Source organism: Dipodomys merriami, unplaced genomic scaffold (assembly GCF_024711535.1).
Source record: "Dipodomys merriami isolate MVZ:Mamm:240054 unplaced genomic scaffold, mDipMer1.0.p SCAF_13, whole genome shotgun sequence".
Lineage (NCBI taxonomy): Eukaryota > Metazoa > Chordata > Mammalia > Rodentia > Heteromyidae > Dipodomys > Dipodomys merriami.
This window is the reverse complement of record NW_027202604.1, coordinates 40,663,853-40,691,142: the sequence shown is the minus strand read 5'-3', so window position 1 is coordinate 40,691,142 and position 27,290 is coordinate 40,663,853. Positions and strand designations below refer to the sequence as shown.

The 27,290-nt window shown below is 60.9% G+C and overlaps 1 protein-coding gene across 8 annotated transcripts in view; it reads right to left on the bottom strand.

Annotated features, from left to right (window-relative positions):
• LOC138824851 (IQ motif and SEC7 domain-containing protein 1) overlaps positions 1 to 27,290 on the bottom strand; it is a 216,901-nt gene that overhangs the window by 38,467 nt on the left and 151,144 nt on the right. Inside the window, exon 1 of one of the 8 annotated variants that reach the window (XM_070019230.1) lies at positions 9,473 to 9,619. The exons of 6 other annotated variants lie outside the window; for them this stretch is intronic. In XM_070019230.1, coding sequence (XP_069875331.1) covers positions 9,473 to 9,537 — 65 coding nt within the window. In that variant the 5' untranslated portion in view covers positions 9,538 to 9,619. Of the gene's footprint in view, positions 1 to 9,472; positions 9,620 to 27,290 lie in introns of those variants that run through there. One more of the 8 variants, XM_070019235.1, reaches the window with a different exon arrangement.

The window sequence follows — 27,290 nt, the reverse complement described above, 5'->3', positions numbered from 1 at the left end:
GGCTGGAGGCTCCGGGTGGGGGCTGACACAAACGCCCCGCCAGTGAGCCCAGCCCAGGCTGTCTGGTGAGGTGCCACGCCTGTCAGTCCTTCAGAAGGCCCCGGCTGCCTGGGGAACAGCCCCACAGCCTGGGGACCCCACCGCCAGACAGGGCAGCAGGCCTCACTCACAGGGAAGCAAGCTAGCCTCTAGCAACCAAAGCCACAGTGGCAGCCTCTGCTGTGACGCCGGACACAGCCCTCTCTTCTCCCAGCGCCACCTTGGGCAGGGTGGGCCAGGAGCCTCGCGGCCGTCGGGATGATGGACTCCACACGTGGACGGGCGGCCTGGCCTGGCCCAGGGAGGTCTGCACGGCATGCTACGTGACCAGAATAAAACTCGAATGAGTCAGCATGGTAGCGAGGCCTGAACCAGGAGGCTGAGGAAGGAGGGTCTATAGTTTCAGGCCAGCCTGGGCTATCCCAAGACCCTGCTTGCAACAGATAATACAAAAACAGGAATAAATTACCAACATCTCAACATCCAGAGGTTAAATGGAAAATCTGGGATTCTAGCTTTTCTAGAGGGGGGATGTGAGTGTGGGCACGGCGGGGCCGGCGTCACACACCGGCCGCGGTCACTGCCCCCATCACCTGCCCACCATGGCCTGCCTCTGCGCATCACCTTCCCGCCTGGCCTCTGTGGGCATCGCGAGCAAGACGGTCATTTCCAAGAACCTGATCAAAACACCACGTCCCAAGAGACAGGACTTAAGAAGTGGAGGTGTCTGCGGGGCTGTGGGAAGCTCAGGCTTCCTCACAGTTGGATCCTCCGTTTGATCCGTATGACACGCCACCAAAACAGGCTCATCCCTTGGACCATATCCACTACCGCGGACTGTGAGTGCCACACCTCACGCCAGCATCTGCAGGGCCAGGATACGATTTAAAAGCCCTTGGAGAGCTGCTGTTTATTCCAAGCTAGACTCTCAGGGGGAGCATGGGGGTGAAGCCCAAGCCAAGGCCAGCCTGTGTGGGGAAAGATGGCTCCAGAGGCACCAGGAGGCGGATGGGGGAAGCACGGGTACCCACTCGAGTGTCCCCACTTCCAGGCTGAGGACAGGGCAGGTGACCTGACCTCTCCGGGCTCCACAGTCTCATCAGACACTGGCTGCTGTCCCACCCCCTCACCCACTGGCGCTGTGGAGTCCAGCAAAGACACGCCTGCCGCTGGACAGCAATGGGAGGAGTGCAGTCCAGAGCTCCATGGGGGGGGGGAGACAACAAGAAGAGCCGCAGCCGGGCACGCCCCCCCCCTGCCCGTCCCCAGGCTCTCTCCTTCCACTCTGCCTGCAGAGTCTAGAGACCAAAGTTGACACATCTGCTCCCAGCCAAACCTCGCCCAGGATGGCTTGGCCTCTTCCCCTCTTCCTTTCTTGCTTTCACTCACCATTTCCTGGAGCCCATCCTCCACCCCACCCCGGCTGGCTAAGCAGGGCAGCTCTTGTTGGCTTTGACTGCACAAAGATGACCAGAGCTTCCGACCCCAGGGCTCCCTCAGAAAGACTTTTCAGAATACACACACATACACACACACACAGCCAAAAATGCTCCCAGCGAAGCCAAATTAAATACAGAGGCCTCTAGTTATTTCCATACGCACAAAATGGGCTTGCATAAAGCAGCTCTCTGTGGCAGGCTCTGGCAGACAGGGCCGGCCGGGCCCCTGGGACTCCCCGGGAGGCAGGCGGGAGGCGCGGGCTGGGGAGACGGCCCTGGGGAGTGTGGGCATTGGTGGGGAGAAACAAGCCTGCCGCACAGCCTGGCTGCCACACGGCCCAGCCTACAGGCCAGGGGTGCGGTGCCCAGCCCAGGACAATCGGCCTTTTCAAAGCACACAGCCGTACTGAACAGGAAGAACTGAGCGCCCACCCCTGCTTCGATACACGAAGCCCCCACTCTACACCCCAGCCTGGGCAGTCTGTGCGTGGCAATCAGAGGCCCCACAGTGTCACACTATGACCCCCAGCATCCAGTGTCCACGCAGTCACTCTGGGTGTAGCCTACGGAGAACTTCTAAGGTTGTGCTAGACCATCTTTTTGATGTAGAGGAAGGAACAGAGGCAGACAGGTGTCAGAAGGCCTGGGAAGCAACTGCATCTGAGGTGCAGGCCACACTCCTGGCCTGTCACGCACGCCCCCCACCCTGTCTGCCCACGAGGCTCCTACGCATCAGCAGTTACCAGCGCCCATCTGCCTGCGCGGTCACACACAGCAGGGGCCTGAGGCACACAAAGGCTCGGGCAGGCGGTGCTGCCCCAGCTTCCCACAGCTCCCACGCTGCGCCCAGGGCCCCGGCGTCCTATGTGATGGGCCTCTCCATGCCTCAGCCTCCCAGTCATAAAGTGGAAGCAGCAGCTACCTCACAGGATGGCCTGAAGGGCCTACAGGTCAACACCACACAGATTCCCAGCCTTGAGCGGTGCGGTCACCACGTCCGGGTCACGTGGGACAAGGAGCCACAGGGGGCTGTGGGTGGGGAGCTTGCTAGTGGGAAAGGGCCTTGGGGAGCATGCTGGCCTCCGTGGGAAGCGCCAGGACGCCCAGCCCAGCAGCAGCACTGGGGCTCAGGAGGGGGTGACCAGCGGTGCTCAGGCTGGGCCCAGGCAGAACTAGGGTGACCTCTGCTTGCTTCTGATGAAACTCGGTTGAGGGCCCCGTGCGCTGAACCTTGTTGGCACCAGGCAGGAACACACTGCACACAGGGTCCAAGCCCAGCGCCACGGGAGGCCAGGAGGGCGGCAGCAGAGCTCGGAGGGAGGTACAAGGCCTCCTGCGAGACCCGGACTGGAGGTGCTGTGAGGATCCAAAGCTGAGGTGATGTGGAAACTGGGGGGGAAGGGGGACAGGGGCTGGCCCCACTGCCAAAGCCACCCACAGCCCAACCAAGGGGAAGGTGGCCGGTACCACGATAACTAGCACCTGGCAGGGGAGGGGTAAGGGGGGCAGGCTGGCCCAGGGGACCCTGACCTGACAGGGGACTGGGAACCCACCTCCAAGGCCTCCACAGTCCTGCTCGCCAGTAGCAAGTTCCAGGCCTGGCTTCCCCGGTGGGTCACACACCACTCAGGCTGCGAGCAGCGCAAGCCTAGGGCTCCTGGAGTCCAGCTAATGCAGGCTGTTCATGGCGTGCTGCAGCGTCAGTGACAGGCAGAATGATGCTGGTGGGATGGGGCCTTGACAAAAACCAAAGATAAGCCGGGCGCCGGCGGCTCACACCTGTCATCCTAGCTGCTCAGGAGGCTGAGATCTGAGGATCGCCCGGGCAGGAAAGTCTGTGAAACTCTTAGCTCCAATAAACCACCAGAAAACCAGAAGTGGCGCTGTGGCTCAAGTGGTAGAGCACTAGCCTTGAGCTGAAGAGCTGAGGGGCAGCGCCGAGGCCAGAGTTCAAGCGCCACGACCAACAGAAAAAAAAAAAAAAGAAAACCAAAGATAACGTGGGGGCCAGGAGGCCACTATATCATCTGCTCTACCTCTGCATGTGCTTGAAAATTTCTATCACAAAAAATTTAGAGAAAACAGAGCTACAGCTTGCTCTCCACACACCAAGGTCCACTATCTTCGGGGAACACCCCACTATATTCACTAAGTGGGAAAAACCAAAGTAGTCCAAGTCCTGCACATCACACACTCGGGTCCTGGATGGCTGGTAAAGCATGTTGCTGTACTAGCCTGAGCCACGTCACACACGCGCACGCATACCTGCACAGGCTGATGCCCTCTTGGAGGTGGGGGAGGGGGTCACAGCAGCAGGAGGTGGGACCAGCAGCCCCAGGCACAGCGCCACCCACTGCCCCCAGCCTCTTGGGGCTCCCATCCCACAGGACCTCCTCTCTTCCTCCCCCCAGCATTCCACAAAGCTCCAGTCCTTCACATGCATTTTCTAGCCTCAGTTCACCCTGTCTGTAAGATGCTTCCCAGGGCTCTTGGGAGATTCCAATAAGGTAACCGTGTCACACTCAAAGGTCACCCGAGTGCTACCTACTACAGTATTTATTCTGTAGCCTATTCCCACCCTAGTCTCAAACCTGAGCCAACTTCAGGCCTACTGAAAACAGCTATGTTGCTCCAACCCTTCAAAACCCACGTCGCGTCCCCTCCTGCTGGCATGTGCTGGCACCTGTTATGTGAGATATCTTGTCGCCCTCCTTCTGCAGTCCCCCTCTGACAGATAAGACAGTGGCTTGTGGAGGGGACCTTCCACATCCCAGCCACACATCCAGAAAGGGGTGGACCTGGGACCAGGGCTCTCCGGCCCTGCCTGTCCCCTCCCATCCACTGCAACTGCAGCTGTCCTCCCTGGCAACAAGGCTGTCTGGAGAATTGGTAGAGCAACAGACCCAGGGACCCCAGGCTGTGACGGAGGTCAGGTCCTGAGCTCTGAGCCGGGTTAGGAGCCAGCAGTAGCACATCCTGGGCAGCAGGAGCTCAGCACAGCCACAACTCAAGAGTCCTAGATTCCGCTGCACCGCTCCCCGGCGTGGGGCACCGGTCCCCGTGTGGGGCTGGGCACTGCGCTCTCCGCCCCCAGCCCCACGGGGCTCCTCACACACCTGGGTCTTCCTCCTGGGCCCCAAAGCCCTTGCTGTGCCACTTTTTGATGCCCAGCAGAGTGACGGCTTCTCTGTGGGTTGTTTGGACGGTGGTGGCGTGGCACACTCAAGTCTGCGGTCCGTCAGGTGGCTCCCACACACTGGCCCAGCACTTCATGTGGATTAGTGCCTGGGACTCTCCCCAACTCCAATGAGTACCTATGACAAACAGGGAAACGGAGGCACGGGAAGCCTAAGAGAAGGCCCAGACCCCCAAGTCGATGAGGAACAGGGTTTGGAGCTGCATGTGTAAACCTGCTATAGCACCTGAAAGTAGTCCATGCTTAGCCTCATCCAAACAAGGGTTACTGCTTTGTTTTCAGACAAGGGCATTTCTCTTTGTGCCCTATGGGAGAAGCTCTTGTTTTGAAAGTAGCTGGCCTGAGTACAGAATCTGTCTTTTAACCACGGGAGTCTACATCCTCTCTCTGCCTACTTGTGCAGATGTGGACAGCCAGAACTACCAACAGTCAGGGCCAGCTCTGGCCAGGCTTTGTGGAAAGCCTCCTCTTAAGGGAGGTGTGACTTTCCAAGCTTACGAATAACTATGGAAAACCAGAATAAATAAGAACAATTATAACTAACCTCTACTCAGTGCTTACTGTGCTTTTTAAAGACATCATTTACACAAGTCAGGCAGTAATGCATTTGATGCTAACACTACCTAGCCGTCCAGCCAGAGACAAAAGCAAACACTTGGCTTCTATGTTTAAAGCAGGCCCTGGAGAGAATGAGGCAGACTCCAACCCGCCTGGGCCCTTCCATGGGTGAGCGTGAGGCGGCCCTGCCCTGATGAGGACTCTCCCACACTTCCTAGTTTAGTAAGATCCTCTTTCCTCCCATGGGAGCAAGTCTAGGCCCCACACCCATTTGTCTGTAATGACATCACAGGCCTTGGGTTTCCACGCGAGGCTTGTCCTCTAAGCCAGTCAAGGGGTGGCTAGCTTCTGCCCTCAAGTCCCTCCTCACACAGAGCCTGAGCTGCAAACAGAAAGGAAGTATGCTACCCACAATGCCCCAAGAGCTTGGGGCCGAGGACAGGTGCCAGAGTCCCTGCAACTCTTGGGGTCTGGGGAAGGAGACCAGACACCAGGAGAGCCGGCACGGGGGGGGGGGGGGGGGGTTAACACGCGAGCATTCTGGCCTCAGGATAACAGGCCCATTCACGATGGTGACATATTCTGCCAAAGATGATCTGACACAGAGGAAGCAGAGGCTGGCGGTGAGCAAAGAGCCTGCGGCCGGGCAGCGGGAGCGTGGATCCCAGCTCCAGATCCTCCTGTTGGGGACCCTGGGCACTTCCCACCCACCATGAAACCTAGGGAGCACACAGCCCGTCCTCATGAACTGCCTTGAGAACACAGCCATTCACACAGGTGTCGGTCAGGGGCAGCCGAGCTGTTATTACCATTATTACCATTACCATTACCACTACGATTATGCTAACCTTTGAGTAGAGAGGAAAAAACAAACACAGTCGCTGCTTCCTATCTCTCTACAAGTGGGGTTCCACCTGGGCCTGAAGTTCAAACTGAAGTTCAAGCAGGAAGCCTCAGTCCAAAGAAATAAAATGGAAGAAATGGTTCCTTCCAGGAAGGGGCAGAAAAGCCACAGCCATGTACAAACAAGGTCGAAAAAACACTCAAGCGGGACCGAGAGGACTCAGGACAGAGCTCCCTTGTGCATGCTGGAAATCAACCCTCAGCTCCAGGAACCAGCCAAAAGCAAACCAGGAGGCACCGGGGAGCCGCTTAGCACAGCGGATCTGTCACCAAAGGGAAAAAGGTGACAACAGCTACCACTCAGTGCCCAGCCGAGCTGCACAGCACCTCCGGGCTCCTTCTGGCTCCATTTCAAAGATGAAAAAACAAAGGCTCAGAGGGAGCTATTCATCAGCTGGGAGAGGCGGGGCCAGGGGTCAGTGTGGCCCCAAGCCTAGACTCTAGTGACGGTACAGTTTCACAATACTAAGCTTTGGCTCTCATGCTAGCCCAGGGCCTGCACAAAGTAGGTGTGCTCGGCAAGTGTTTATGGTGTGAGCAGAGGAAATGCAAGTCTGGGTGCCCTGGGACCACTCTCATCTCCCCAGAAAACCAAGGGCTCCTCTAGGCCCCGAGTTTGGTGAGTGGGTTCTCACCCGCACACGTGACCGGGTACAGCGCTAGGCAGGCGTGGGGCACAGGCCACAGACCCAGGCCTTGGAGGAACACTCCTGCAAGAAGGAAAGAGAGCAGTGGTAGGTCCAGATGGCACTGTGCCATATCTTCCACCATAATTGCCATCAATTTTCTCTCTGCAGCAGCTCACACAGTGGGAAGAGTCAGGTCCTCCAAGGCCACACCAATTAATTCTTCAAGAGCCTCAAGGGCCTTTAAACTCATCATGATTTGCTTTTGAGGATCAATGATAAATCACACTCAACAGCCTTTATCCTCTTCACCAAACACACACTGGCGAGGGGGGGAAGAGGGGGCCTATCTCCAAGGCCTACAGCTGGGGCCCAACCCACTGAAGCTGTGTTGCTGCCCTACCTCTCTGCTTACTGGGCGGATATTCCAAGCAGCATAGGAAGTCAAAGGAAATTTACAAAAGAGGAAGGAAGAAAACGCAGTGGTCGCTGGCAGTCGGGAAAAGCAGAGCGCTGACTGGAACAAAGGCAGCCCGGAGCTGGAGGCCACATGGCTGACCAGCCTGGCAAGACCACCACGTTCTGAGACCCCTCGCCATTCTCTACCACTGACGGGGAAACAGGCCCAAAGGGACGCGGTAACTTGTATAAACTCACAAAACTGAGCTGAGATTTGAAAAACAAAACATCTGTTTGCCTCCCCCAAGCCCTACTTTCCTGCTGCCCTGAATGAAGGGATTCTCCTGCAAACCACAACCCGCGGGTTCAGAGCTCTTCCTGCAGCCAGATAAAACCTCTCACACACACCCATGCGCATGCACGCACACAGACACTGAGCTCGCAAAGCCCTTCCAGAAACACCCATCTGCCCAGTCATCACATTATTCAACTGTGTAAATATTAGCACAACTAGTTCATAGTCCGACTTCCTGGGGCAAAAGCTTGAAATCCTGGTGGGGGCCTCCAGAGGTCCACTCTTCCCCACAACAGCCGGGTCCTGTTCCAGGCTCCCCTTGGGAAGTTCTGGTCCAGTCCTGGCCCCTGACTGGCTGAGCAGGGACGAGGGGAGGACCAGGACCAAAGGTCCTGTACTGCCGCCAGGCTCACACTCAGTGCAGCATCAGGGCACAGGACGTCAGCAGCCCACCTGCTGTTCCAGAAGCCTGTGGGTGGTGAGGCTGGCTGGACGCTACCATGGATCCCTTACAGGCTGGGGTCAGGAGCATTTAGGAAGCAGGGGATAGCAGGGTAGAAGGGCTTTAGGTGGGGTAGATGGGGAGCAAGCAGGCTCCTGAAGGTTCTGTGATCCAGGGAGCAGCCAGGCCCACCCCTGACACCGAGGGATGCTAGATTCTGTCCAGCTTTCCAGGCTTCCCACAAAGCCATGTACCAGGGGCTCTTGAGCAACTAAGCCCCACCTACTCTGAGGCTGATGGGTAAACAGCGGCTGAACCTGAGTGGACAGCTGGCGCAGCTGTGACTGGGGCAGTAGCTCAGACCCCGCAGGACTCCCTGCAGCTGAAGACCTACATCAGCTAGGTCCCAGGCTGCCAGATGAGACATCTGCAAAGGAGGTACCACAGCCATGCTCCCCAGAACTGGGTCCCGGGGGAGGTCCTGATGGAGGAGAAGAGCCCTCATCCTTTCCAGATCAGAGGAGCGAGTACTACGGCCGGGACCTGCTGGCGGTCGCCAGGCCGACCACACACACACAAGATAAAGGCTGTGTTGAGCTCCCTGCTGCACCACAGGGTCTCTGTACACCCCGCAGTTTTAGTCCTGAGTAGACTTTATGCCCACCTGTTTGCTCTCCTGCAACAGCAGGATGTGGGTACCACACAAACAGAATGCAGACGCAACTCTGCACAGCACAGCTGACGAACTGCACGGGGTGGGAGCATGTGTGGGATATAAACACTGTGACCCCCCTTCCGTCTCAGCCGATGCCCCATCCCAGACAGATGGTCCTGCAGCTGCAGCTCCTCCAGCCTCCACACACATGCCAGGAGCACTTGGGTCCTTGGGAGCCCCCCCCCCCAAGAGCCGGAGGCCCAGGGCCCTGGGCTTGGAGTGGGGAGGGGCGGAGCACAGCTGCCGGTAGCCCCCGGAAGGGACTGGATACGGCCAAGTCGGCTTGTCCACCAAGGCCCTCGGCCCCACGCCCTGCTCCCCCAGAGGGGCCTGCAGAGGGGATCGATATTCCCGGCACACACTCGCGCCCTCCCTTCCCCATAAACACGGGCGGCCTGGGCTGGCCTCCTCCCGCACGCCCCCCGCACTCCCCCCTCCCCGCGGGGCTGCTCCCGCACCCCCCCGCCCCCCCCTCCCCGAGGGGCTGCTCCCGCACCCCCCCGCACCCCCCTCCTCGCGGGGCTGCTCCCGCCCCCCCTCCCCGCGGGGCTGCTCCCGCACCCCCCTCCCCGCTGGCTGCTCCCGCACCCCCCCCCGCACCCCCCTCCTCGCGGGGCTGCTCCCGCACCCCCCTCCCCGCTGGCTGCTCCCGCACCCCCCTCCCCGCGGGGCTGCTCCCGCACCCCCCGCCCCCCTCTCCCCAGGACCGCGAAGGAGGCGCCGGCCCCGAGGCCTCCCGGGCCAACTTCCGTGCACTTGCCCGCCGCCGCCGCCGGGAGCTGGCCTCCCTCGGCCCCCGGCGCCGCACTCCCGCCCGGCCCGCCCCGGCCCGCCCCGGCCCGCCCCGGCCCCGGCCTCACCCGCTGTCCAGCTCCAGCTCCAGCAGGGACTGGGTCCGCTCCGAGTGGCAGTGCAGACACCACATGGCGGCGCGGCGCCCGGGACCCGGGCCGCTCGCCACGCGACCCCTCGCTCGGGCTCTCCGGGCCCGGCGCCCGCACGTTCCCGGCCCTTGGGAGCCCGGAGCCCGAAGCCCGGGACGGCCGCGCCCGCCCCGCCGCCGCCGCCCGCCTGGCGCAGCGCGAGCCCGGCCGAGGAATGTGGCCCGGAGGGGGCGGGGCCCGGGGGCGGGGCCGGCCCTCCGGAGGGGCGGGGCCGGGGCGGGGCCGCGCAGGCGCCGCCGGGGCGGGCCAGCCCGGCCTCCGGCCCGGCACGTACGCTCGGCTCCCACGGCCAGGGCCTACCAACAAGTGCAAGGGCAAGTTCAGCCGCCCCGCCGCCGCGCAGGCGCACGCGCCCCGGGCCCCGGGCCGCCCTCTCGGCGAGGAGCGCCGCGCGGGGCAGCTGCCGTCCCGGAATCTCACCAGGAGGAAACCGGTCCGTCGGCCCGTTTTCTGGTCCTGGTAGAACACTGGGTGTGGTGGCGGGGCCACGCGATCAAACCCCACCTGCAAGGCCCCAGGGTTCCTCTGCTGTGTTACAAGTGCGCAAGCAGGGCTGGGAAGGTGGCCTCGCACGCAGGAGGCCCTGGGTTCGAGTCCTCAGCACCACATAAGAAAAAAGCCGGAAGTGGCGCTGTGGCTCAAGTGGTAGAGCACTAGCCTTGAGCAGAGTTCAGGCCCCACGACCGGACCCCAAAAAACAAAACAAAAACAAGTACAGAAGCCCCAAGTGGTGATGCTGGGGGGAGGGATGGGGGAGGGAGGCAAGGGGGAGGGGGAGGGGAGCGCCAGCAATGTAAGTAGAACTGAGAGGATCCCCCAGCTCAGCCCTCGACCCACAGAGCCCTGCAGTCCCCATTCCCCAGGAACTCCAGGCCCGGTCTTGGCCACAGAGTCCCTTGCCCAGATTTGAAAAGCACTGAGTTTCTCTGTTAGCCTGTGGAATACACCGTAAGGTCTGTGAATCTGTGAATGCTCTTATTTTCTTGGAGGAGAGAGGGCCAGCAGGGGCGCAGAGAAGGACCATTTCCTGCCCAGTGACAAGATGGGGCAGAATGGTTCCATGTTCCATTTGGGTGAATTACTTCACCTTGTGAAACTCTATTTCCTCAAGGTATGGCTCAGCATTCACTCTATCTAGCTGATTCACCCTGCTATGTAATTTAGCAAGCACTAATGAGCACTTACCTGTCCCTGTCTTCTGAGGCCTCAATTGACAGAGAGAATTTCTAAGTGTCCCCCCCAGTCTGAGAGGCTATGACAGGGGGAGAAAGACCCTGTAGTTCCAGTGATGAGTTGGGCTTTGAGGGATGAATAGGAGCTTATGTAAAAGAGGGACTGAAGGATACCAAAAAAAAACAAGCCATAGAAATAAATGGTTAGTTCTGCTGTGGTGTCCTGCGTTGTATGTTTTGGCCAATTTTATATGCAACAACTCAGTCATGCCCTCATCCCTGTTTTCCAAGAGTTTTCAGTCTTTCTAGAGCCCTCTACTGTCCTTAGCCAGCTATGTGCCATGGTCCTCGGTAGCCCATCAGGGTGAAGTCTGGTTCCTCCCTGAAGCTGGCCTCAAGGTGGGCGTGGCCTGGCCTGGCTTTGGGCCACGTCTCCAGCTCTGATCTCTACTCACACTTCCTCCCTGACTGCCACTCTGTGCCACACCACCCCACGCCACACAGTGCCGCGCAGTGCCACTTCATCCCGCACTGTGCCATGACATGCCGAACCACACCACACCACGCAGGACTTCAAGCAGTGTGAAGCTTCTTTTTTTTTTTTTTTTTTGGGTCCGGTCGTGGGGCCTGAACTCAGGGCCTGGGCACTGTCCCTCAGCTCTTCAGCTCAAGGCTAGCACTCTACCACTTGAGCCACATGGCCACTTCCGGCTTTTTTCTTTTTGCTTTATGTGGTGCTGAGGAATCGAACCCAGGGCCTTAGGCATGCAAGGCCAGTGCTCTACCACTAAGCCACCTTCCCAGCCCAGTGTGAAGCTTCTTAAGACCCAAGTCTTCCTCGGTCCGCAGACTCCCTGCTGTTCCAGTGCACAGCCGAGACTTGGAGGGAGGTTCAGGTTCAAGTCCATCTTTTGCCAGGAAGCTACCATACAGATCCCTAGTCCGAGTCAGAAACTCCCTGCACGCTCGTGGTGGCTGCCTGTGTCCTCCCCATTCCAATGGGCTGGGTTATTGTGCTGGGCAGAGCTGGGCCTGGGTCCTACCCAGCAGCGCTGAGACCAGTGGGCCTGGTCCGCCCTGGTGCCCGGCCTTTGGCTGAGAGCCAGACATGGCCCTGTGCCTGCCACCATCTTTGTTTTGCTGTTTCACTGGAAAGGAAGCACCACGTTTGCGTGTGTATTACCAATGGCTGCTTCTGCGCCACAGTGGTGGGGGCGCAGAGCAGTGTCAGTGTCAGGTCCCAGAGACCAGGGTGTGTGACGCCCCCTAGGGGAAATCTCCACCCCTGCAGCCAGACCCCCCAGGGCCCTCAGCGCAGAATGCAGTGATTCAATTGGGCACCAAGTGGCCAGGGGAGAGAGGCACTGAGGAGGGGCTGGGGAAGACTCCTCCAACAGTGCGGGTGGGTGCCCGCGGAGCCCTCCCCCCGGGGGAAGTCTGTTTGAAACAGCAGGACAGAGTCAGGAAACACACACTGGTGCTGGGAGCCAGGTGCTCAGCCCAGGAGTCCCGGGCAGAACACTCAGCACGGCTGCGAAAGGCAGAGCAAAACATGGGCCCGTGCTCACACTCCTCGGCTGTTCAGGAGGCTCGCACCACCCCCGTGCGGGCAGCCAGGGCCTGAACTACAGGCAGGTGCTGTGTGTGCCCTCCCGGCCCCACCCTCAGCCCCTCACAGACACCTGACGAGGCATATGAGCAAGTCCCAGGGACTGGCTCAGGACAGGACATGGGTCCAGACGGCCGCTAGGCCTGAAGGCAGGGGCAGAGCTCTACACAATCGGCTGCATTATAAAAGCCAGTGCAAGCGCGGTGAGGGGCTCTCGGGCAGACAGCTGTCACCTGGCCGCTCTCAGGCAGGGCTGCAGGGCTGAGGACAGGAGGGGGGAGGAGGGAGGCAAGTGATGGGGTCTGTGTGCTGGCTCTTCCCTGAAGCCGCCCCTCTACACACTTCCAGGGTGGCGTCCCCGGCCCCGCCCCTGCCCACATCAGCCCCCACCAGTGGCCAGAGGGCGCCACAGCAACGCTGGGCAGGGAGGGGGACTTTGGCCAGCTGGTCGGGTTTTCTGACTCCCTCCTCTCCAGCGGGAGCTGTCACGCCATACCCAGCCTGCAGGAGGCACTCAGCACAGCGATGGAACTTAATCCTTAACAACCCTCCACTTCCCGGTAAACTGAGACACAGGCCACACACCAAGCACCCAGCCCCTCAGAAATCTGAGCCACCAAACCGTGAACTTAATTAACCATGATGCTAGTGACCCCATGAACTTAATTAACCATGAGGGTAGACTCCCCCGCCCATGTTCATCGGCACAGGCCCCGAACTAAGCACTGTATAAGCATCATCTCATTGAAGGTGCCCATGCTCTGGAGGGTGGGGAAAGATGCTGTCCTCATGCAGGGGTGGGTGCAGCTCACGAGGCTGAAGGGCTTAAGCACAAGCAGTTAGCTGCCTGAAGAACTGAACCTGGGGCTGCCACGTCCCATGCCAGGCTTACCCCTCCCTCCAGACGGCGCTGAGCAGGCCGGGCGGGGCAGCAAGCCACGCACCTCCACCAGCCCAGCGCCCGCTCAAGCTCCCCTCCCCCTCCCCCTTCTCACACCCCTCTGTGCACCACTGAGTCTAGAAAAGTGAGGAGAGCACCAACCCTAAACCTGTGTGCCTGGAGGCTAGGGCTCGGCCTCAGCTGGAGGCTTTCTAAACAAGGGACTGGCCATCAGAGGCAACAGGGTCACAGGTGTTTTGTTTCCTCCTGACTTTGCTCAGTGGGGTCTGTCAGCATGGCAGAGTGGATGGAGAGGTTTGAAGGTCAGCTGGGCGCCCGTGGCTCACGCCTGTCATCCTAGCTACTCAGGAGGTCTGAGGATCACAGTTCAAAGCCAACCCAGGCAGGAAAGGCCGTGAGACTCTAATCTCCAATAAACCACCAGAAAACCGAAAGTGGCACTGTGGCTCAAGTGGTAGAGCGCTCGCCTTGGGCTGAAGAGCTCAGGGACAGCTCCCAGGCCCAGAGTTCGAGCCCCATGACTGTCAAAAGCAACAACAAAAAAAGAAGTTGAGAGGCCTAGAAACGGGAAGCTTCAAGGGCTGCTGTCCTGTGGCATTACCAACCCAGGGAGCACCCTGAGCATGCTCCAGTGCTAAGTAGCCTTTAGGGAACTGCCTAGATACCAAGCTCACAGCCAAGAACCGGCACCGCGCAGTGCCAGGCCCAGGCCTGCGGCCTCCGAGGTAATGAACAGAAGCGTTATTTACAACACCCACTGGGGAGGCCTGCTTTGCCCATAATGGAAGCTATCATGAGCCCCTGCGATGCCAGCTACACTTAAGTCGGTTAACATCCATTCTGCCATCTTCTTGTTATTGATTTAAACACCACCTCTGCTGCAAACCTGGCTCTGGGCCTGGATGGGGCGGGGGGGGGGGAAATGGAGGCAGCGCCCCGACTCTGGGCCTGGGGGGGCAGGGGAGTGGAGGCAGCACCCCAACTTTGGGCCTGGGGGGGCAGGGGAGTGGGGGCAGTGCCCGACTCTGGGCCACCCCTTGCACAAGCTCCCAGAATCCTCACAGCAATTCTACCACTGGGGGCTGGTTTTCCTGCCCGAGGGCAGGTAACTTGCCCTCATGTGCAAGGATGGGTGCAGCCAGAAGCTCTTCTCTGCGCCTCACCGGCGGTTTCTCGAGCGCGGTCCAGAGGACTGCGGCACCCTGGCTGGCGATGGTCAGAGTCAAGTCTGCTCCCCTGGGGTGACCCGGTGCTGCCCGTGTGAGCTGGTCCCTGTGCTGTCGGGCTACCTGGCAGAGCCCAGGGAAGGGGGGTCCCGACAGGGCAGAGGGTGCCCTGCTCAGGATCTAGGTGAGACCCGTGGGAGAAGGGCCGTCCAGGCAGGAGGGCGGGAAGCTGCCGGGAGGCGGGTGTGCTGGGGAGTTTCCCAGGCTGTTCCCATGTTTGTCTCAGACAGACTTTACAGCTATGCCATAGAGGCTCAGCCATCCTCAGCCCGGAGGGAATGAAAAGAAGTCAACAAAACCACAGGCTGCAGAGGCGACTGCTGTCTGTGGCAGGCGGCTGCGCAGACGCCAGCTCCGCCTTGGGTATGTCAGTAAGCCCCGGTAAAATGGAGGGGTGCTCTTCACACCGGCAGGGAAGAGGCGGTGGGAGAGCAGCGGGGCTGGGGTGGAGAGAGGGCCGGACTGGATCAGCGCAAGGACTGGCTCCAAAGCCACGAGGCCCGGCCTCGCGAAACAAAGAGAGGAAAGAGCAGAGCACACACTCAGATGTAAACCAGCTGTGGATGTGGGCTGCAGGGGCAGGGGCAGGGGACAGTGGGGGGCGTGGTGCCCGTGTATGCCCTTTGCAAGGTGATGATGTGCTGTGCTGCATAATAAAGGAATGTAACGGGAAGACGCGTCCGCCCTGGCCACATGGATCTGGAAGGGAGAAGGCTCACCGGGAGGGACGGCCCCGTTCCCGCCACGTGCCATCATCGAGTGTGGAGCGGGCCACCTGGAAACCTTTCACACCCCACCTCTGACCTGGTCTTCACATCCGAAACACTGCCTGTAAATGGCGGACATCTGAGAACACTCGGTGCAGTAAGAAACACAATCAGGCCAAATGCGGTCGCTTACATGGCGAACACCAGCTACTTGGGATGTAGAGATCGAAAAGATCACAATTCGAGGCCACCTGGGCAAACAGTTAGCAGACAAGCTGAGCCTGGAGGTACAAGCCTATAAACTCAGCAACGCAGGAAGCAACAGTTAGGAGGATCATGGTCCAAGGCTGATTTGGGCAAAAAGTGCAAGGCCCTTTCTGAAAAACAACTAACAGTAAGGCTGAGGGCGTGGCTCAAGCGGTAGAACATCTGCCTAGCAAGCTCAAGGTCCTGAGTTCAAACCCCAGTACCAGAAAGAGTGAGAGTGAGAGGATGAACGTCGGGAATGCGTAGTGACTCGGTCTACCTGAAGCAGAAGCCAGGCTTCCTCTTCACTCCCTGGAAACAGCCTAGCTGCTGCCCTCTCTCAGGCCAGGAGCAAACTGAGGCCCAGAGGCTACGACTTGCCTCAAGACCACGGAGCCGGAATCCACAGAAGAGCATGCACGCGGCCGAGCACCGCAGGCCTCGTGCCGGCCCCTGCGGGGAGGCCCGGCCAGCACCTCCTCACCACACAACTCACAGCAGCACTGGGCTCTCCTGCGACTTCCAGGAACGACAGTGATGTGTGCATTTAGTAGCAGTGCGGGGAGGTCATGTATAATTACAAGCACACAATAACGTGTTCCCCACAGCCGGGCCTGTGCCTGCACTGCAATTACGAGCCTGGTTAAGGGTGATTTGCATTTGCACGTCCCCTCCACCACCCTGCCCCACGCTCCGTGCCATTCCTTGCCCTTGTCCTGGGCATTCAGTTTGCCCGGCCTGCCCACACGGACAGGGACACCACTGACAACTGTGACCACCAGGGCCATCCCGCAGACCCACTCTTGGATAGGCCGAGGTGGAGCAGCCCTTTGGAGAATTCCCCTTGCTCTGGGGGCTGGCTCTCGGCACGCTGCAGCCTGCCCTCAGCCTGATGCCCGGCCATCACTTGATTCCAGTCATGCATGGGACCACACTGCTACAGGGAGACATATGACCCTCCCAACACACAGACCCACAGACAACTAGTCAGGCAGGAGACCAGCACTGTTTTGCCCTAAGCCCCACCATTCCCCAGCACTCCGACAGGAGCGAGATCGGGGACTTCCAACCACATGCCCTCCTGTGCCTCTGGGTGGTAACCTATGCAAATAAACACACGAGTTAGAAATACAAACTGAGTTAGAATAAAAAGTGATACTAGGCGTTAAGTGCCTGTTTCCATGTTACATGCCATTCATCTAGAACCAGCTATGAACTCCACGACTGTTTCCATATATGGGCGTTGCAGGCAGAGGTAGCTCATGGGGAGGGGGAAGGGGGGTGTGCTGGGGAGAGGAGCCTCCAGACAGCCATCTCTGCAGCCAGAGCCTTAGCTGACAACACAGCCCTGGGGGGGGGGGAGGGGGGCAAGGCGGCACTGGGGTCAGGGGTCAGTTAGCTAAGTCACAAACAGGCAGAGTAGTTTTGCCACAATCCCCCTCTCCCTCCACTGTTGAAACCGTTGGTAGTTGTCCTTTTACACCAACAGCTCTTTCTCTCTCTCCCTCACTGACAGACAGACACACACACACCCAAACTTTTGGTCCCAAGCTCTCTTTACATACTTTATTGTTTCCAGGGGCTCTATCTACTCATGATTACCCTATTGAAAAGTTACAATGGTGCTATCTCTTTTTTTTTTTTTTTTGCTGGTGCTGGGGCTTGAACTCAAAACCTGGGCACTGTCCCTGAGCCTCTTTGTGCTCCAGGCTAGTACTCTACCACTTGAGCCACAGCGCAACTTCCAGCTAATTTTTTCTTAGTAGTTTATTGGAGATAAGTTTCTTCTGGACTTTCCTGGCCGGGCTGGCTTTGATCTCAGCCTCCCGAGTAGCTGGGATGACAGGCGTGAGTGCCTGGCTTACTGACCCTCTCTCTTAACACAAGAATATACAAGTGCTGGGGCTGGGAAGGTGGCTCAGTGGTAAAGCGCTAGCCTTGCATGCATGAGGCCCTGGGTTCGATTCCTCAGTACCACATAAGCAAAAAGAAAAATAGCCGGAAGTGGTGCTGTGGCTCAAGTGGTAGAGCGCTAGCCTTGAGCTGAAGAGCTGAGGGACAGTGCCCAGGCCCAGAGTTCAAGCCCCACGGCCGGACCCCCCAAAAATTCTTCCTAACAGTGCCCTATCTAATGTCATAGGAAAGCCATGTAAAAGTAAATTGAATCCATTGATTTAATTGAGCCGAAACTCTAGGCCCACAACAAAGGCCATTCCCTTGAATCATTAAAAAAAAAAAAAAGAATACACAAGTGCTCTCCTATCAACAGGCCAGCCACCTCTAGAAAGTTCCACAGAACACCCTGAAAAGGGCAGGCAAAGTCTGAACACAGGTGCTCAGGGTCCACTGAGAATCCTCCAGAACCTTCTCAAGCCTCTCCCAAGCCCACACAGCCATGCCTCGGCCCCGTGCCTGCTGACACCGAAGAAAGAGAGAGGGCAGAGCGCTTCCCCGGCCCCTGCCAGCTCCACTGAGGTGCCGCCGCGTGCCAGCCGCCTCAGGAGGCTGAGCCTCAGCCCCGGTGTTCTCAGACATGGTGCCAGGCTGCTGCTGCTGCAGGCCCAGTGCTGAGGCGGCTGCGCCTCACCCAGCCGTCCCCAGAACTGGCTTGCTGGCTTAAGCAGCTCAGGGCACAGCTGCTGCAGCAGGCCCCAGACGGGCACGGACAGCCACATTCCAGGGAAGCCTGGGGCGCTTGCTGGCTGGGGGGCACCGGGAAAGGCAGGCCCCACTCCCGCTCTGGGATGCTCCGTGCTGGTGGGTCAGCCACTGTGAGGGGCTGGTGCAGGGGCCCGGCCAGGCCTGGGCACGCACACACACTCATGCACATGCTCATGCACGCGCATGTGCACACACTGCTCCTCCCCGCGCTGGAGACACCTAGGGGAGGGGGCATGCTCCTCTTCTGCCCCGTGGAGCAGCCGTCCACAGCCTACACAAGGCCTGGCATATCCAAGAGCCCGAGCAGCTGTGGGGGCCTGAGTCACACGCAGCTCGTCATCAGAGCGGCGGGAATCCCACACCGCTCCCCTGGGCGGGAGCCGGGAGGCTGCCACGAGTTCACAGGGCCTGCGTCTGTGCAGGAGGCGGTCGGGGAGAGCTGAGTGGATGCCCAGGTCTGCTCCAGGCAGGCCAGTCTGCAGCCCCCACAAACAGGCACAAGACTAAATTCCCTCTACGTTCTTCAGTGCTACACCTACCTAGATGCTAGACCCAGCTCGCGTGGATTACTCCGGAAGAGTCAGGAGTTTCCTTCCCCAGGGGCTTCTAGAAAAGCTCCTGGAAGAACGTTCTAGAAAACTAAGCACAGCAAGCCCAGGAGCCTGGAATTCTGTTTATCAGCAGATGCTGCTATGGGCGTGCTGGCCCTTGTACAAGAGTAAGCAGCGCCCTCTTCTGGTGGAGATGGCCCACAGGCCCTGCGCTTGGGCTGACTGCTCTTGTCCAAACCACCACATACAGCTCTGTGCCACCAATAACCCTGGGTCCCGGCCACCTCCCCAGGCCAATCCTGCTCTCTCTGTAGAGGCTGGTGGTCCCTGTGAGCGCTCGGAGGCCCGTGTGCAGGAATGGCAACCACCCTTCCCAGACCCTGGGGATAGCTGACGCCTCACCCTCCCCTCTGGGAGACGTGGACATAGACAGACAGACAGACAGGACACTTGCGGGCCCACAAGTCACAGGCCTGACCTGGCTGTCAGTGGCTTCAGAGTGTGACAAAGGTCTAAAGGCACAGGGAGCACATTCCCACATGGTGGGCTTTGGCCAGGTAGGTTGGAGTGTGGCTTGCTTGAATCCTAAATCCTCCCCCCACCCCCCTGCCCCAAGGACTGAGTCAAGAGTCCAGAAGAGGCCAGGACTGGCTCAAGGTCACACAGTGGCCAACTAGCAGCCAAGCTGGGTATGAGCCAGGTCCCCAGACCTGCTGGCGTTGGGGCTAAGGCTGGGTGTGGAGAGCTGGCCTCTGGCCTGGGCCTCCGCTGGGCACAGAGAGGCTGTTCTATGTTCTTCCTGCTCTCAACTCCTTGTGTTTGCCTGGTGCCAGGCTACAGCTCCCCCCATTCCTGCTGATGAGGGAAATCTGTTGCCAGAGCCTAGAAATATGTGTGCCTTCCGAAGGAATGTGGCAGCCTGGGTCCCGTGCCGCCCAGGGTGGAGGTCCAGCGCGGGGACACAGCGGTCAGGGGTGGGTGCTTCACCGAGGGTGAGGGGGGCGAGCGCAGTATGAGCAATGCATACCAAGGGCCTGCACTTCTAGAAAGTACTAAATCCATGGGTGTGAACACACACAGGCCCAGGAAAGGACACGACCAGACCTTCAGACAAAGGGACCTGGAGACCAACCCTCCCGTAAAGACAGGTTGGGAGCAAGTACGAAGCCGGCCAGGTCTCACCGGGCTTCCTCCATCATCGGGTCTGAAGCTCACAGGGGCGGAAGGGCAGGGCAGCTGCTGTCTGCCCAGAATGCACGCTGCCCGGGCACAAAGCTGGGGGCCACTGCCGGGGCCGCTCTTTGTTCTCCGACATCTCTCCAGAGGCCGGGCACAACAGCCCTGCTCCCCAGAGAACACGGCTTCCGGAAGCCGGCAGAGGACCTGGGCGGGCCTTTCTCAGAGCCTCAGCCTCCTCCTATGTGAAATGGGTGAATCACCCTCACTTTGCAAGGTCCCCGGTGAGGGGCTCCGCGAGGAGCACCTCCTTCCCCTCTTCTGGGCTGGGACCACGGAGGTGTCCCAGCCGCGCCAGCTAAGTACTGGACACTGCCACTGGGAGGGTCTCGGTCTGGGCCAGCCTCCCCACTCAGCAGGCAGGCTCTGGACACTGGGGGGGGGTCCCTGCGGCTGCGTGGGCACGTGCTGCTGCAGGCAGCCAGCGGCTCCTCCAGTTTCCCCAGACACAGACGGAGCCTGCCGGGGGACTCGCGTTCCAGCCCTGCCCCAGACCTTGGCTGGGGACAGGATGCCTGGCCTTACCTGGCTCCAGAGCTCGGGTGGGGGCCACAGCCTGCTGGTCTGAGTCGCCGCTGCTCCCTCTCCGTCCCGGGGCTCCGGGCTTGGGGCTCCCAGAGCAGCCGTGTGGGTCCACAAACCCTGAGCCCTGCTTAATCCCACACAGCCCTGCCTACAGCCAGCCGGACACGTGACCTGCAGCCCCAGGACCTGTTTGGCAGGAGTGGCAGCTGGTGTGGCTGGGTGGGGGAGGCCCTTCCACTGACCCTGTCCACTCATCCCTGCAGGAGGGTCCCTGGGCCCACAGCTGACCCTGTCCACTCACCCCTGCAGGAGGTCCCAGGCCCACAGCTGACCCTGGTCACTCACCTTGTAGGAGGGTCCCAGGCCCACAGCTGACCCTGGTCACTCACCCCTGCAGGAGGGTCCTGGGCCCACAGCTGGCCCTGGTCACTCACCCCTGCAGGAGGGTCCTGGGCCCACAGCCTGTGGCCCTGGATCCAGGTGCTGGGAGAGGGGTGCAGCCAGGGGTAATATGGTCATGTTGATAAGCAGTGCCAGGCCACCTCCCAGGGGAAGGATGGAGAAAGAGACCCTCCCTCAGGTCACACAAAAGCCAAGTCAGGTGGATTAACATCCTACAGCCAGCAAACAACAGCCTTGCCAACCTGCAAGTGCAAACCCCGGTCCAACAGAAAATGTCAGGAGTAAAGTGGAAGTCAGCTTTGACTACTTCAATTAAGAACTTTCCGGGGGTTTAAGTGGTGGAGGGGCCTGCCTACCAAGTACAGGCCCCGAGCTCAATCCCGGGGCAGAGAAGGCCGCAAGCTGGCTGGGGGTGGGGTGGGGTGGGTGAGGCAGCATCCACCTCAGGGAAACGAATGCAAACAGCCAGAAACATCCCAAGAATCTGCCGCATCAACAAGCGGAGGGCTGGTGAAGCACAGAGAGGTTCCACCCCTCCTCCAAGAAGCAACGCCATCACACCAGCAACAGCACCATCCAGAGCGGGCACAGCGGGTACAACTGCCAAGTGAGCAGGGCGACAGAGCTGAGGTGGAAGGCGGGGCTGGAGGGGGCCTGCGGCCGCAGTCCCCGGGGGGCTGCTTGCAACAGCAGCTGGAACCAGACTCAGGCATAGCCAGAGCCTGGTCTGTCCGTGGAGCCCTGGGTCGGAGCAGGAAATCCGACCTCCGAGACCAGGTCCCACAGGAGGGAACAGGAGATGGGCATCTCCCCTAGTGGCGGGACGGCGGGGCGGGGGGCTCTGGGGACACAGGCGCTCGTGGGGACTTCGGGCCCTGTCCATGTCCTGACCGCAGTGGGGTGGCACGCACGAGCCTACGCTCTGCTCTAACTGTGCCGTGGGACAGACCAGAGGGCGGCTGAGCGCTCAACAACCTTCCTGGCTCCCTTCACACCAAACTTTAGACGGCCAGGTCCCACAGCGGCGCCTGGCAGAGCAGCAGCACCCATGCTGAATGGAAGGTCCCTTCAGGCACCAAAGCCAAGAGCAGTGGTACTGGGCATTTCCTGGGCGCTCACCAAGCAGCCCTCAGGTAATGACAGCGTCCGTCACTGGGCTCTGGGGAGTGAATCCCAGCCCCCTGGAGGGGGGACTTGTTTCACATTTCCTGTCTGGGTGCAGAGAAGTTCCACCAACTCCGGCACTGGGGACAGGTCAGTGCCACTCTGCCACCACTGCACCTCCTGGGAGCTCAGTGTGGAGGCTGTGATGCCAACCGGGGTGCCCGGCCCCCCCAGCCCTGGGCAGGAGGCACGGCCCGGCAGCAAGCACAGAGCACACCCGCTCCCACTCTGCGCCACCATCCCATGGGGGTAAGGAGGTGGCAGGAACTCACAGGTCAGCCTGGACGCCCCGACCCGCATGACACCGGCTGGAGGAAGGACTGCAGGAGGAGTTGGGACACAGACCAGACCAACGGCCGGGGAGGCTCTGGGTGACAGGCTGGCGGTGGTGGCCAGAGGGGGGCTAAAGGCTGCAGCGGTTGTCAGGTAAAGCTTCAGGAACTACTTGACTGCGCGGAAGGGCCGGGAATGGATGCCTTCTGTGGGAGTCTGGCAGCCAGGCTGGTAGAAAACGTTTGCTAGGTTTGAACTGGCTCTGAGCGACTCACAATGCTTGAAGTCAGAGAACTAGGACAGCCTGAGGGGATGGGGGAGGGACTGAGCAGCCCCCCTCCTGCCTGCCAGCTGACATTCGTGCCCCAGGGCCTTGGACTGCCTGGCCAGCGGCAGAAGGACAACTGGATTTCCAGGCAGCAGGCTGGGCCTGGGCTCCACCGAAGCCAGGACCAGCAGTACAGGTCTAGAGGGGGAGGTCTGAGCGAGGGTGGCCTGTGGGCCCTGTTCAGGCCTCCACGGGGGACCCCTTGAGAGCAAAGTCCTGAGACATGGGTCAGCAGCAAGCACTCACGGCCTCTGCAGCCCCGTCCACTCACCGGTGACGAGCTGTCCGGGAGCCAATCCCAGCTAGGGGTGCTCAAGGCTTGGGAGCATCCCATGCCAGGAGTTAGGTTGGTTTGGAAGTGAGCCAAGGACATGAGGGTTCCAGCTCTGTGGGCCAGGCCTCAGCCCCCCCTCTGGACGTGGGGGGAGCAAGCAGGGGAGGGCAGTGCAGCCAGGCCTCGGGCCCTTTAAGCGGGCTGAGAGGAGCTAACTCCAGTCATGAGACCGAGATTACTTAGCGTTTGCAAACTGCAGGAGACCCGGCCTCCTCGGCTGTCACTGCAGGCTGGGCCTCGCAGCAGCCCCTCAAAGATGACCAGGGTGCCGCAGAGCTGGGGAGGGGGACCCAGCCCTGACCATGTCTGGTGACCTTGGGCGGGTCCCTGCCTGGGGGGGGCGGGGGTCCGGGCTCCAGGGCCCAATGGCGCTGGGCCCAGCCTGTCCCCGCGGAGGGTGGCAGTGAGGGTCTGGACTTTCTCAAACTCCACTTCTGGGCTCTGACGGTGTGCCGGGCCGCCGGGGTGGCGGAGGGTGACCGGAGGCCCTGTCTGCACCTCCATTCCATGCGGCTGGGGCTGCGGGGGCTCGTGCGGCCCCTGCTTCCAGCCCAGGCAAGGCCCCCACGGCCAGCAGAAGGCGGGCACGCGCAGGGGCACGCGGCCCGCGGCCGACCCTGGGGCGGACGCCCGCGGCCTTTCTGCTCCCATTGCTCCAGGAACAGATTGGGCTGACAGCGGACAGCTGGCGGCTCCCCGCGCGGTCGGACCACGGGGGGACGGGGTTCCCGGGCTCACCCCTGCTAACCGGGGCGCCCGCCCGCCCCCAGCCCGCGCACGTGCGGCCGGCGGCCCACTCCCCGGGAGTCCCCGCCCCCAGCGCCCGGAACCCGCGGGGCGCGCCCGCTGGAGCCCCCGGGGTCAGAGCCCGGCCAGCCCGGCCCGGCCTCACCCGCAGGCTCCCGGCGAATTCCTGGGATGCTTCCACGCCGCCCGCCCGGCCGAACAGCCCGGGGCCGGCGGGAGGCGGCGCGGAGGACGCGGGCCCGGCCGGCGGCAGCTGCATTGCGCGGCGGGCGCCCTGCCCCCACCCCGCACCGCGCCCGGCTCCGGAGAGGCCGCGCGCCCCGCGCGGAGGCCGGGCCGGCGCCCCGAGACGCGCCGCGGACCCCCGGGGCCCCCGGCGCCCGCCCGGCCCCGGCCCCGCCCGCGCCCCGACCCCAACCCGCCCGCGCGCAGCCCGCGCGGCCCCGGCCACTGCGGCGCGGCCCGCAGCCCGCCCCGCGCCCCGCGCTCCGCTCTCCGGTCCCGGGTCCGGGGCGGCGCGGACGGCCCTGCCCCGGGAGGGGCCCCGCCGCGGCCCCGCGCCGCCCCCCGCTCGCGCTCCTACCTGGCGGGTCCCCGCCGCCGCCGAGCGCGCGCCGTCCCCGCGCCGGGCGCGGCCTCGGCGCCCAGGGCCGGCGGGGCGCGGGGCCCCGGGGCGCTGGGGAGCCGCGTCGGCCTCCCGCGCGCCCGCGGGCCGTGACCTTGGCGCCCGCCGCTCCGCAGCCCGCCTCAGTTTCCCCTCCGGAACGTGTGAGCGCGCGCGGCAGAGGGCGGAGGACGGGTGCCGCCCCGGCCGCCGACGTCACCCGGGCCGAGCCGAGCCGTCCGCAGCGTCCGGGCGCCGAGCACCCGGCACGGCGGCGCCCCGCGCGCCCCGGAGGCCGAGCCTCGGGCCGGGGTCGCCCGCCCCCGCCCCGCGGGGCCGCGCCGGGGAGCGGGGCCCAGGCCGGCCGCCCCCGCTCGGGAGGGCGGTGGAGGGCGCCGGGGTGGGCGGGGCGGCCGGGCCGGGGAGCGCGGGGGGAACGGCCGGGCGCGCGGCCCCGGAGCCCGGAGCCCGGCGCCCCGAGCCCGCGCGGCGGCCGCCCGGCGCCCCCTGGCGCCCGGCCGCGGCGGGACAGGGGCCGGCGGGCCGCGGTGATGTCACCGCCGCGGGCCGGTGACCTTGCCCGGGCGCGGCCCCTCCGGGGGAGCCCGCGGGGCCGGCCGGCCCGCGCCCCCAGCGGCTCAGCGGCCACGCCGGGAGCTGCACGCAGCCTGGCGGCCTCTCCCCGCCCGGGAGCCCCGACGGGTGCAGCGGGGTCACCCGGGCCGTAAGCTGCTCCCTCAGAGGACAGCCTTGTGCCAGGCTGGGAAGGGGGCTCAGTGGTAGAGTGCTCGCCCAGCACGCGTGGAGCCCTGGGTTCGGTTCCTCAGGACCACATAACACAGAGAAGGCCAGATGTGGCGCTGTGGCCCAAGGGGTAGGGCGCTTGCCTTGCGCAAAAGCGGCTCAGGGACGGCGCCTAGGCCCTGAGTTCAAACCCCAGGTCTGGCAAAAAAGAAAAAGAAAGCAAAAAAGCCCCATGCCTGGGCTGTGCTCCCGGTGTTACCGCGCCATACTTTTTTCTTTTGGCAGTCCTTGCTGCTGAGCCATACCGCCAGTCCAGCTTTGCGCTGGTTGAGATGGGGTCTTGCTTTTTTGCCGGGTTCACACTCCGTGCTGCAGTCATGATGATGGATGTGTGTCATCATGCCCAGCCTTTCCTCTTGACGTGGTCTTGTTAACGTTTTTTGACCATTGCTGGACTGGATCAGCAGTCCGCCCAAATCACCTTCAGAGCGGCTGGGCAAACAGGGCTGAGCCACAGGCCTGGCACAGAGGTCTACTTCTTAAGAACTACAATGCCAGCGTGAGGCTCTGATTTCAAGCCTCAGTATCAACAAAAAGACAAAAGAAAAAACACCATATAAATTACTTTTATAATTTAAAAACGCAAAAAAAAAAAACCCCAGCACTTAAAAGAGGAAAAGATGTTTCTTAGCCAGGCACAGGAGGCTCACGCCTATCATCCCAGCCACTCAGGAGGCTGAGATCTGAGGATGGTGGTTCAAAGTCATCCCTGGCAGGAAAGTCCATTAGACTTATATCTATAATTAATCACCAAAAAACTAGAAGTGGCGCTGTGGCTCAAAGTGGTAGAGTACTAGCCTTGAGCAAAAGAGCTTAGGGACAGTGCCCAGGCCCTGAGTTCAAGCCCTACAATTCCTCCCCCCCCCCAAAAAAAAATGGCTGGCTTAGGGAAGCCAGAGTAAGTGGGATGGAGGAAGATCAGCAAGTTCGGTGGACTCTGTGCAACCAGGTCAGGCCGAGCCCTCTTGGAACTCATCTGTCCAGAGCATCCAAGGCTGCCTGAGAAGCAGCCAGGATAATGTGAGGAAAGACATGGGAAATGCACTGCAGAAATAACCCCTTCCTCAAACTCTCAGGCAAATATGGGCACACAGTGTATCACGTGCTAAAGTGGGCACACGGTGTATCACGTGCAAATGTGGGCTCCCAGTGTGTTCTGTGTGATCATCAGAACTACATGGAATGGAAATGCCATACACAAGGTGGAAAGACAAGTGGCACATGGGCTGGAAAATCTCTGCTGCACATGACAGAAGCTAATTGAGGAAACAAAGATGAAAGCTAACTTCTCTGATACATGAAGAGCTCTTTCAAATCGATCGGAGGATGACTAACCCATTAGAAAGCAGAGCAAGGGATCCCAACAAGCCATTCATGAAAAGATATTCAATCTCGCCTATAATTAAATGCACATTACAGAAAATACAATCAAAACACTATTTGCTTGCCATGTTGTTGGTTTTTTTAACTCACCACATTGGCAAAAATCAGTATGCTTGATTATATTTTATCTGAGGGTCAGAGGGAAAGGTGCCAGGCGCACAGCACTGGCCCAGTGCCCATGAGATGTGGCTGGGCTCCATCCCCAGTGCTGGAAATGATAATAATGATAAGAAGAGGAAGAAGAAAGGTGGAAGGGAGGCAATTGGGGGCGGGCCTGATGGAAGTGAGGCATTGGGGTGGGGCCTGATGGGAGGAAGTAAGGCCTTTGGGGTGGGGCCTGGTGGGAGGAAGTGAGGCCATTGGGGTGGGGCCTGGTGGGAGGCTGTTGAAGGGAGGATGGGGATCCACCTGTTCTTCCCTCACTCTTTCCCCCTCCTCCTCCCGGTGTTCCTACTAGAATGTGCTCTGCCCTCACAGGCAACAGGCGGAAACACCACAGGCCAAATCCTCCACAACTCAGGGTGGAAAGGCCCTCTCTTCTGGGTAAGCTGCCCTCTGGGCCTGGAAGCCATACAGTGAGCCTCCAGGGTGAGGAGCCGCTGTGGCTATCTCCTAGGGGGGTAAAAATGACTGGAAGGCACCGGGCGGCCTGGGCCTTGTCAGACGTACCCTCAGGCAGCCCTCAGGGACCAGGGTGCCACCGCAGACTGTGGCTGCACCACAACCTGGGAAGTAATGGGGGGGGGGCAGGTAGGGGAAGCCTGCTCTGTGGAGAGGAGGGTGGGGAGGAAGCCGGGCCTGCACCGATTCCCAATCTGAATCTGGTGTTGCTGTGCCTCTGGGAAAGGTGCGAGAATGGGG